This window comes from Oryzias melastigma, linkage group LG2 (assembly GCF_002922805.2).
Source record: "Oryzias melastigma strain HK-1 linkage group LG2, ASM292280v2, whole genome shotgun sequence".
NCBI lineage: Eukaryota > Metazoa > Chordata > Actinopteri > Beloniformes > Adrianichthyidae > Oryzias > Oryzias melastigma.
In genome coordinates this window covers 17738630-17750808 of record NC_050513.1, presented here as the reverse complement: position 1 = coordinate 17750808, position 12179 = coordinate 17738630, and the positions used below count along the sequence as shown (strand labels likewise).

At 38.0% G+C, this 12179-nt stretch overlaps 1 protein-coding gene across 1 annotated transcript; it reads right to left on the bottom strand.

Annotated features, from left to right (window-relative positions):
- Window positions 1–4742: 4742 nt before the first annotated feature.
- On the bottom strand, window positions 4743–8363 carry arl4ca (ADP-ribosylation factor-like 4Ca). The gene has a single exon (XM_036216039.1). It carries the CDS (start codon window positions 8125–8127, stop codon window positions 7570–7572), a length of 558 nt encoding a protein of 185 aa, XP_036071932.1. The 5' UTR covers window positions 8128–8363; the 3' UTR covers window positions 4743–7569.
- Window positions 8364–12179: the final 3816 nt, after the last annotated feature.

Here is a 12179-nt window from a genome sequence, read left to right as displayed (position 1 = left end):
TCAAATTTCCCCACACCCATTTATACTTGTGTATTTTGACAAGATTTGAGGTAAAAATAAAATAAAAGACTTATTTTGTTCAATAATACCAGCTAAAACTTTTTTTAGCACTTTTAGATATTTGTTTATGGAAATTTCATCCAAATTGAACTGTTTTGTCTGTTGAAAAATGCTTGCTAACTAGTTTTCTAAGATGTCATTGAAGTATCTTTCTTTGATACTTAAGTGGTAGAATTTCAGGTCATTTTCTTCCATTTGAAGCTCCTCTCTGGTGGTGAAAAATGGTCGTCATGGGTGTTGTGTTGCTTTTTTTTTTTTTTTCCCATGAGCTGTTTCCATTAGAGGGTCATCTGGGTATCTGCTGAACAAACCTTCCTCCTCCACTTTTACTTCCTGTTGCCCTTCTATCACCCAGCTTCATCTCTTTTGAAGGAAATGTGGCTCTGCGGTCACTGACCCTATGGGCTGGGAAGAAACTGCGTCAGGACTTCAAGATCTTGAAGCTCATCTGGTGAACTTACAGTCCCCTGCTGGCTGGAGGCCAACAAAAAAATTCAACTTTTTTTCTTCTCTGGAGGAACTGTAAGGAAGAAAGAAATTATGGCAGTTTTTGAGCCTCATGACGCTCGTTGGGAGATCACTTCTCAACATAAGTAGAGCCTTCGTCTTCCAAGTGAGGAAACGACCACTTTTGCTTGTCAACAACAAAGTCAGAGCGTGAAGAATATCTGGAAAAAGTTTCATGTTTCACCCGAAGCACACACACATCCGGTGATTTGAAATTGTAGCATGGTTGCTGACTAGTAAATCCATTTTCTGGCGTTCTAATGAAGCACTCAGATGGACTCAGCAGTTCTTTTGTGTAGCTTTGTGCCTCAGGTGGATTCCCTCCTTCCATCACAGAACATCTAAAATGCCCCCCCCAGAAAAAAAAAAACCTCTTTGTTTCTTTGTTTAGGTCCACACTTGATAACATTTGCAACTGAAATCCCTTGAAAGCCTGACCCAGTTCCCTGTTCCCTTAAGAAAGCTCACTTTCTTATGGTTTTCCTGGTTTTGACCTGTTTTCTCTTTAGCTGTTGATAGTTAGCTTTAGCTAGGTACTGTTACATACTGCCTTTTGTGTTTCTACGGTTGAACTTTAGTCTAATCAGTTGTTTAATACTTGGTTCCTTCCCTTTTCTTATTCAGGTGGTTTATTTCATTTTGTTTCATAAAATCAGTTGAAGTTGTGGGCCTGTAGTCTGCTTTATCGACTGTTTTTATCCAAAAACAAAAAAGGTTACTCGCTACTATCATCTTTCCATTAGCATAGCATCTTGCTTGCAGCATCTTGTCATTAGCATAAGCATCTTACTAGCAACAGCTTATCATTAGTATAATGATCTTGCTAGCAGTGTTTTTATATTAGCATAACCATCTAGCTAGTATCATCTTTAAAAGTACCATGGACATCTTGCTAGCAGCGTTTATCCATTAGCATAAGAATCTAGCTAGCCTAATCTTTCCATTAGCATAAGCATCTTGCGCGCAGCATCTTTCTATTAGCATTAGCATCTTTCTGGTAGCATCTTTCCATTAGCATTAGCATCTAGCTAGCCTAATCTTTCCATCAGCATAAGCATCTTTCTGGTAGCATCTTTCCATTAGCATTAGCATCTAGCTAGCCTAATCTTTCCATTAGCCTAAGGATCTTGCTAGCAGCATCTTTCCATTAGCATAAGCATCTTGCCAGCAGGGTCTTACCATTGGTTTTTCATCATCAGAACACATCAACAGTCTTCATAAAATATTTGTACTTAAAAAGTCTTCATTTTGGCAAATGGGTGATGTCATACTTGTCAGTAAAAAAAATAGCGTGTGTTCTAATTACGATAAATGTAAGTACCACACTATATTGCCTTTTAGGGGTTTGGGAGTAGTGAAGGAATTCGGATATATCTATATAGCCTCAGAAAACAAGCTAACATATAGAAATCTTTAAGATTGGTTTGCATTAGACCATCTGTAACTGTAACAGAGCGGCTTAAATACTTCGAAGTGCTTCCATAAGTTGGTGGGTTTCATAGTGTGCATGTGTCAGCTGGCATCATGAGTTCCCAACAGTCCTTTTTTTTGTAATTTATCGAGTACTTTTCTCTTGAGACGCTCTCTCAAATCCTGTGAGACCCAATCAAAGTTTGAAACATCCACAAAAGCGGCGTTAAGCGGCGTTCCCACGGCTGCCTGCGGCTTCGGCCGGGGCGCCGCTGCCTCTCCTCTCAGCTCAGATGTCGCATCAGTAAACAAACTCTTCCTCCCTCTGCCAGTTTGACCCCAGATGGCCCATCAAACCGCGCCGCTTCAGCGGGACATTTTGTCTAACCGCACGAAAGTAAACAACCGCGGATTCTGGTTACACAAGTGCTGATCAGATAAAGACCAGGAAGAAAAATGTCCTTAAATGAATCGAATGCTATGGTTTGACTTTATTTACCATCAAAATAACCAAAGGACAATTTTCTTCTGGGGTCTTAAAAATTATTTGACAATTTCTATACATATAAAATGTGTGTGTATATATATATATATATATATATGTGTGTGTGTGTATATATATACACATTTTATATGTATAGAAATTGTCAAATTATTATATATATATATATATATATATATATATATATATATAAATATATATATATATATAAAAATATGTATATGTATGTTTTATATATATTTTGGACATATATATATACATATATATATATATATTTATATATTTATATATCTATGTATTGCGTATATTTTACGTATATATATATGTATTGCGTATATATTTACGTATATATATATATACAGTATATATATATACATAAATTTTGTATATATTATTTAGTATTGTATATATTATTTAAGTTTGTATATATCAGTTAGAAACAAATAAAATAAAACATTGGCCAAAATTTGATCCTGTGGGTATTTTAGGGCTAAACATGCTCTCAGAAATAAGTGTTATTTTTCGTAATTTTTCCCAATTAAAGCTGCATTTAAATTTTATTTCACTGTGACATCAAATCCATTCAATCATCTCTAAATTTACTTTATTTAGATTATTGAAAATCCCACGCCTCCCCACGCCGGGAGTGGGATCCCCGAGACTTAAAGATCTAGCAGGGGATCAATCTACATCGGAGCCGGGGGGTGTCCAGGTCTCGGTGGTGCGGAGTCCGGTCCCTGCTTTCGAGAACTAGTCCTCTCCTTAACTCCATCAGTGGGTGTGCCTGGTCGGGCCTTGTTTACATCACTCCTTGGGGCCTCTGTTTCTTTTGGGTTCCCCTCTGCTCGGCGGGGGTGGGCGGCCCCTGCCCTGCTTCTCCACTGGACCTTCGCGGTGGGGGCAGGCGGTTGTCTGGAGTATGGGGTGGGTTGCCCTTGGGGGGCCCTGGCTCGTACCTGGGGTGGGGCGGGGGGGTCCTCTGCGCCGCTGGGTGGTGGTGGGCTGCTCCTCGGGGGTTGGGGGGCTCTCCGGGGGTGGGGTCCCGCGTTGGCCCTCCTGGCGGGGTGGGGGGGCTGCTCCTCTGGCTGGGCTGGGGCCTGCACTCTCCGTGTTCCTGTGCCTTCCTGCTCTTGGGTGTGGGGGGCCTCTGCGGCGGTCCCGCGTGCCCCGGTCTGGGTGCTCGGCGGGATTGCCCGGCGGGCGGTTTCTCTCCGCGGCTCCATGGCGGGTGTTGGGGGATCTTGGCTGCAGCTGCTGCCCCGGCGGGGGGTCTTGGCGTGGGGATGGCCGGGCGCTCTCCCCCTGAGTACATTCCATCACCATCCACCTCAGTGAAACATAAACACTCACCTGAGCACAGGTATCAGCTCACCTTAGCACTAACCGTTTGTGTGACAGAATGAAAGTCTTTATCTGAATGGGTTTGTATGATGGAGTGTGTGAGCTGCTGTTATAGTTGAATTGAGTACATGTGTAGTATATGTATAGTATATGTGAGTATGTTTAGTTTAAATGTGGAGACTATTTTGGCCAACAAGTGTGTGTGTAACTATAGAGTGTGTGTGTAGACAGGCCCCGCCCATTCTAGTTTATCACTTAGTCCTGGTTGTTTTATGATGTTGCCTCCCTCTGTTGCCATCTTCTTCTTCCTCTCCCCCCACCCCTCCCCCACCCTCTTACTTTTTTCCGTCCGGTCCAACAACAAAGATAGAAAAAAAAATAAATAAAATAAAACATAATCAATATAAATAAAGTTTAGCATTAAATACAACAGGGGTTTATACTCAATAAATCCCTGTTGTGACAGTAAAATCTGCCCAACACAAGAAGCTCTCAGCCCACATCTGTTGGCTCAGCTGTTGGACAGGACAAGTAAAAAAAAAAAGATTATTGAAAATCACGATAAATATCAAGAATTTTTATTGAAATAACTATTTAAAAAAATCTTTACTATAGTTTATATACAACAATACAAATAACCATCCTTATTTTTTTTACCCTGACAATACTTTTGTATATTCTTACTCAAAATAAAAATAGTGAATAAAAAACAAAATAAGTAAAATAAATATTTACACTGATTGATGGCTTAATAAAAATATAGGTGTTCATTTCTTTAACTGTAGCTTAACAACACAAATAAACTAAACACAAATACATTGATCTTTATATATTGATATATTATATTCAAACAAAACATATATAGTAGATGTTACTACTAAGATAAATGGTTTGTATAATCAATGCACATAAACACCAAAGCTTATTTTAAAAAGTCTTTATTCCTAAAAATAACACTTATTTTTTTATTCTTATTTTACATTTTTTCATTAAACATATAATTTGTGAATTCCTAGTGGACATTATTAATTTCTCATAATAACTGATAACTGTCACGCTGGTTTTGATAGATAAAAAATATGCATTTTAGCTACAAACAAACAAAAAAAGAGCCAATAAAATTGTCTCTCTGAGTTACATAAGTAAACTTGATACCATTTTTTTCCAGGTAGGATTAACACTTTAAAACAGTTGTTTTTTCAAGAATCTGAACAGGTTCCTGTTGGTTTTATTGTTTTGGGATAACATTCAACATCCTGTCTCGTTCCTTCAGTACCTCCGCGTTTCAGAATCCCTCGATACGCCGATGACTGTTTACTGTTCGTCTAACATTTCTGATTGAGATTTTTTAATCTAAGTCTCAGATTTAACAGTTTTAAAGACCAAAACGGTAATAAGTCACCAGCCTCATTTGGTGTGTTTGCCAAATGTGATGATTTTTTAAGTGTTTTTGCTACAAATATAATAAACTAATAAAACAATGAACTATAAATATGAGTCACTAATTCATCTTTGCTTGGTTATTGAAACAAAAATCTCTATGAAAGAATTTCTGTCACTTTTGGACTCTGAAAGGTGAGAAGTCTTCATGTCATTGATGTTTGGTGTAAATTTACTAATTTTGATAGAAAGTTTCAGCTCAGTGTGAATGCAGATGATTCCATCAAGACCCATTTCCTTAATTCAATGAAATTATGCTTAAAAAAATACATATTTTTGTCACTTAAACAGTCCTGGATGATTGTTTCCATGAGCCCAAAAACATGAAAATGTAAAAAAATGAGCACATTCAGATGTAATTTAGATGTAAAAAGGTTTCCATGACAACCAGATAACAACAAAAGCAGAGAACAAACAACAAAGTAACTTTTCTAAAAAATATTGGGTAAATTTTGTAAACATTTTCTGCACTTGAAATTTTTTACACTGGCTTTAGTTTATGTACAAATCCTTTAAATTGACAGTTTTCAAAATAAGAGTATTCCTTTATGAAAAGTTCTACCAAAAGATATATATATATATATATTTAAACGACTGCTTTATATTTCTATTCAAATGTTTTATTTTTAATGAGATTTTTTTCTTACTTACCACATAGCCTTTTAAAAAGCGGAAGGCATTCATTGGGCCTTATTTATATTTCCAAAATAAAAGTTGCCTGTCATGGAAACTAAAAACAATATATTTGATATTATTTGACTCACTCATTTAAATTTTTTGGAGGGGAAAAAAGGACTAAAAAAATACTTTTTTCCCTTAAAATATAAACCAGACCGACAAATATCATAAAATCTATTGTTTTCCATGAAAGTGGACTCTTATTTGGATAAATATTGTATTATTCGACTGTCTGAGTATTTTTTCACATAGAAACAAACAACAAAAATATACTTTTTCCCTTCTGATTGCATCACATGATATAGTCAAAGAATTGATAGTTTTCTTCAAAACTTAATTGAGTATCAAAATAAGAGTCCCCTGTAGCAGAAAGTAAAAAAAAAAAATTGTAAAGTTTAAATGTTTATATTTTTTTTTAAGAAAGAAATATTTACAAAAATTAACTTTTTCCTCTTGAATACGTAACACAAATCTGTTTGGAGCGTTAAAGACGTTCATCAAGACTCCTAATTGAGTTTTCAAAACAAGAGTCCCCTACCATGGAAATTTAAAAATGTGAATATTTTATTATTTGTCCGTCTAGTTCATATTTTTATAGGAAAAAAAAAGAACTTTTTAATTTTTGAATACATCTTGCATACAGCATACCAACAAAATGTAAGGCTTTGGTCAATACATGATTGAGTTTTCAAAATAAAAGTTTTCTTTCATGTAAATTCTAACACAAATTATTTGTCTAATTTATATATATATTTTTAATGAACCTTTTTCTTGCTTAATATATCACACATAGCTTTTTCAAAATTTGAAGAGTTTCATCAATACTGTCCTTAATTTAGTTTTCAAAATAAAAGTCCCGCTCATGGAAATGTGACACACTAAAAAATGTATTATTTGACTCACTAATAGTTTTACAGAAAAGAAAAGACAAAAATTAAACTTTTTCTTTCCATGTCAAGACTTAACAAGTTTTCAAAATTAAGAGTCCCGCTCATGGAAGTTTAAAACAAAAAAAAGTGTATAATTTGACTGTCTGGGTAATACCTTTATAGAAAAAAAATCAAGTTTTTCTATGTAAAGACTTAATGAGTTAAATAAGAGTCCCCATCATAGAGATTTAAATCCCTAACAAATGTATTTTTTGACCGTTTTAGTAATACTTGTACAAAAAAAGGACAACATTTTAAAGTTTTTCTTTCTAATTTAATGTATTTTTCAAAATAAGAGTCTCGTAGTCTGAAAGTTAAAACACTAGATATGTTATTAGAGTTTCTAATCCATATGAAAAAGATTTAAAAAATAACTTTTTTCTTCCAGATGAGAAAAAAATAATTAAAAAAATGGTTTCTGTGAGGAAGAGACACCCTTTCAATCCAATTCTTTGGTTACTTTTGTTTCTTTTTGGAGCAATAACATTTTTTTTTCATTAAAAAGAAAACATTAGTAGTTAGTCCAGTTTTAACCTCAGAATTCGGTTAAAACAATCCAACTGGAGCTTTTATTGTGAAAGTGCGCCAAAAATTCCTTACTGTGCAGGAAAAAAGGTGTATTTTCCTCCTTGAATTAAATGTTTTTATGAAATAAAAGTTTAGATGAAAACCGCTGGATCTCCTCAGTGAGGTCTCCATCAGTCACTGCCTCCTCCTCCTCCTCCTCCTCTTCAGGATCAGCTGCTGCAGCCTCCCCATGCCCTCCTCCAGCCCCTCTCCGGTGATGGCGCAGGCCGGCTGGAGGTGGAGGGGGGTGGAGGCCTCCAGCTGCTCCAGCTGCAGCCGCGCGCGGATCTCCTCCGCGTCCAGCGCGCGCGGCAGGTCCTGCTTGTTGGCGATGACCAGCATCGGGGTCCCCTGGTTCTCCGGGGAGCGCGCGACCCTGTGCAGCTCGGCGCGCGCCTCCTCCAGCCGCTCCGCGTCCACGGAGTCCACCACGTACACGAGCCCGTCCGCGCGCCGGCTGTAGGGCCTCCACAGGGGCCGCAGCTTCTCCTGGCCCCCCACGTCCCACAGGTGGCAGCTGAAGCCCCGGCTGGGGGCCCCCGGGCCGGCCAGCCGGACCCGCTCCGCGTTGAAGCCGATGGTCGGAACCGTGTTGACGAACTCGTGGAACTTCAGGCGGTACAGAACCGTGGTCTTCCCCGCCGAGTCCAGACCGAGCATGACGACGTGGAGGCTGGAGAAGGTTCCCCCCATGACGGGTCAGACGCGCGGATGTCCCGGGAGGTCACGTGACACGGCAGAACCGGTGTGCCGCGCGCCCCTCATCCCCCACGGTCAGGAGCGGCGCAGAGTCACGCGCGCGGGAGACTCCTTTTTAAACCGGGAAGCCCGCGTGCGCTTCTCCGTTTGAGCTCACGCGGCGCCCAAAACTTTCATCACAGGTGACGGCGCGAGGCTGCCCCAAGATACGAAACGACGTAGAGGATGACGACACGACTTTCTGGCGGAGAAAATAAAATAAATTATTTGGTTCTTTTTTTTATTTACAAAAACGTTTCTATTTTATACAAATAAATTGTTAGGATTTCAACGTTTTCACTGATTAACATTTATCTGTGAAATGCTGCCATCTGCTGGCGGTTCTGAGTAACTGCAAGCAGCAGCTTTTTTCATTTACTGTTTTTAAATTAATATAATAAATCGAATAAACCTTATTATTAGTGGGTGTTGTTTTTATTTTGAAAAAATAAAATAAAATTCAACTGATTCTATAATTGTTGTTTAAAAAAAAGGAATTAATCCGGTTCAGGTTTCAGCATTTATGCTGAACTCTTTTCTAACTTTTATTCAATCTGAAACATTCAGTTTACTCCATTTGTACTACGAGTCAGATTTACCCACCCTGTGTACGACAATTTATTTTTATAAATTCTGTGTAGTAACATGAAGCGTGTGTAAGAGATGGATAGTTTGTATGCAAGACTGCAAAACTGTCTGTATATATCTATAAAAATACTACAACAGAGTAGAGTTTGTGTAAGAGTATATTGGAGTTTATAAAGCTTTTTTCTAAGAGTATAGTAAAGTTTGTGGTAGAAAATTTTAGAATTTGTCTAAGAGCAGACTACAGTTTGTGTAGGAGTACAGACGTGTTTTTTCCTAATAGTGTAGTAGAGTTAGTGTAAGAGTGTAGTTCACTTTACGTAAGAGCATAGTATAGTTTGTGTAGAGTATAGTAGGGTTTTTTCTAAGAGTATAGTGGTTTTTGTGTAAGAATATGGTCCCATTTTCAATAGCATAGTTGAGTATGTGTAAGAGGACAGTTATGTTTTCTAAGAGCATTGTAGAGTTTATGTAAGAGCATAGCACAGTTTGGGTAAAGTATTGTGGTGTTTTTTCCTTAAGAGTATAGTAGAGTTTATGTAAGAGTATAGCACAATCTGTGTAGAGTATTTTGGTGTTTTTTCCTTGAGAGTATAGTAGAGTTTATGTAAGAGTATAGCACAGTTTGGGTAGAGTATAGTTGAGTTTATTTTTTGTTATTCTTAAGAGTATAGTAGAGTTTATGTAAGAGTATAGCACAGTTTGTGTAGAGTATTTTGGTGTTTTTTCCTTAAGAGTAAAGTAGAGTTTATGTAAGAGTACAGCACAGTTTGAGTAGAGTATAGTCTTTAGTTTTTTTGTTATTCTTAAGAGTATAGTAGAGTTTATGTAAGAGTATAGTACAGTTTGTGTAGAGTATTTTGGTGTTTTTTCCTTAAGAGTATATTAGTTTGGATAAGAGTAATACAGAGTTTATGTATGAGCATAGTGTAGTTTGTGTAGTCCTGAGTTTTCTAAGAGTATAGTAGTTTGTATAAGACTAAAGTATTGTTTATATAAGAGTTTGGTAGAGTTTTTGTAAGAGTACAGTACTCCCCTCCCCAGAAAAAAAGAGGAAAGTATAGTTTGCATAAGACTATAAAAGAGATTAAGTGAGAGCACAAAAGATTTTATTTAGAGTGGTTAGTTGCTCCAGTACGGTGTAGTACCGGCGTGAAGGAAATCTAGTCTAATCCAGTGAGGGTCCTTAAACAAGACCCTTCACACTACTTCCTAACTGAGTAGCCTCAGGGGTCCGAATCATGGTGATAAAACTCTCTGACAGACCAGGTTTCTGACTGTGGTGAATCAGCTGTGAAGGGACGAGCTGGAAGGTGAACAACAACAGAAGACTTTGTGTAAAGAAAAGGAAGCTTTGTGTCAATGCAGCATTTCTGCCACTAGATGGCAGCAGCTCCGTTTCTATTATAGTGAAAGCGCTGCAGGTTTGTAGAGAAGACAGAGTTTCTTCAGGGATGAAAGACCTAAACTTCAGGAAACAAACTGATTTATGTGATTTTTCAAATGCAGGAAGAACCAAAGATTGTGTTTTTGCAGTTTTTTTATTCAGCAGCCAATGAGATGTTCGTGTTGAGGAAGAATTCATGAAGAGGAGAAAGTGAACAGTAATATTCCTGATCAGAGAGAAGGAACTGAAACACCTGCAGCTTCTTAAGAAAACACAAACATGTGTGTGTTTGTGAGTGTGTGGGGGTGTGTGTGTGCACATGCATGTTTATTTTATTGGAATATGTGTGTGAGAAAATATGTGTGAGTCCATGAGTTTGTACTTGTGTGCCCTCGTGTCCACGTATTTATAATTGTGTGTCCATATATGTGAGCTTGTGTGTTTGGATATGAATGCGCATGAATATATGTGTGCTTGTGTTACAGTTCGTTTGTGAGTGCAAGCATGTTCATGTGTGTGTGTGTGCGCATGTGTATGTGTGTGTAAGGGGGCGGAGTTAGTCCCTAAGCAACAACAACAACATCCCGCCCTGAGTCATCAGGACTCCGCTGATTGTTCTAGCTGTCCTCCTTCCTCATTGATTTCCTTTCTAATGAGTCTTTGTGGGATCAATGAAGCATGCACACACACACACACACACACAAGTACACACACACACACGTCTCTAATTGCATCTCTTGGCCCTCCCCTCATGCGTAACTCAGAGCTGCTGATCCTCTGATTTGCTTCTTCCTGATTCCTCAGGTATCAAACAGCAGGTAGCCGTTTCCTCCAAGACGTTTCAGAAGCTTCACTTTCTGGAGTCTGCCCTAGAAAAGCAACCGTTTTCCCATCAGGCTTTGCTCCTCCAAGCTGTTTTTTCTCTTTCAGATCAAACCTCCCTGAAGGAAGGAGCCGTGAGAACCGCAGAAGAAAGGCTGTTATCTGCCGCCGCCCTTCATCTCTGGAGGGTCCTCGCCGCTCTCCGGGCGCCGGAGCCTCGGACCGTCTCCACTTGTGAGACTGAGCGCCCGGCGAGGCGACCGCGTGCTTTTCATCCCGCCACCTGCTTTGCATTTTCAAAAGCTGCTCGAATTAATGAGGGGAAGAGAGGATCAGAGCTCCGGCGGACACGCCGCAAAACAACCAGAACGCGCTCCGGTGACGCGTTTCCTCACCAGGTTCAGAGGAAACTCATTTACAATTCAAGTGGCCGAAACATGAAAAAGCTTCAGTTCAAGCTCTCTTTCTAGATATTCTAATAAAAGTTTGAAAAACTGGATAAATCCAGTCTGAAGATAGTTTTAATGTGCTTACAGTATCAAATTTTCCCTTTAAAAAAAAGCTACATCAAGTTTGTCCTGTTTTTTTTAACTAGTGTTCACTGACTGCCTTTAAATAAAGTTTTTTTCAACACTTCTACAGTAAAAAAACAGCTAATTTGAAGTCTCTTTTTAGTATTAAAGAACAAAAATCACACATTTATGTTCATGATAGTTGTCAGAGAGTCAAAGCTGAAGTGAGACGATGGATAGTTCGAGTTCTGACGTTAGCTGGTTACTTTTTTCACACAATTACAAGCACATTTTTTAGCCTTTTTTTAGTTGCTAGCTCTGTACATTATAATAAGCTAAAACTGGCACATTCATATCTTTCAACAACAATAAACATAGATTATGAGATATATATTCCTCTTTACTTTTTCTTTTAATATTTTTTTTCAATGTTGTAGTTTGTATTTTTTGTACTGAAAAAGACGTTAGCTTAGCTTAAAATGCTAATTAAAAAAACGTTTTTTTTCTATGTTGTTTATGTTTATATTCCTTGTTTTTTTATATGATATTTAAATTTCCAGGGGAAAACACTCTAAAGAGTTTAATTGGGACAACTTTTGATAAAAGTACAGTATGTGCAATTTCTGTTTTGCTAACCGCACAGCTAAGTTAGCGCTAGCTAGATGTACAGTAAAAATGTGCGTACTTCACTTCCAGACGCT

Coding starts and splice junctions, on each gene's coding strand:
- arl4ca (XM_036216039.1), bottom strand. CDS start 8,127: ATGGGGGGAACCTTCTCCAGCCTCCACGTCGTCATGCTCGGTCTGGAC.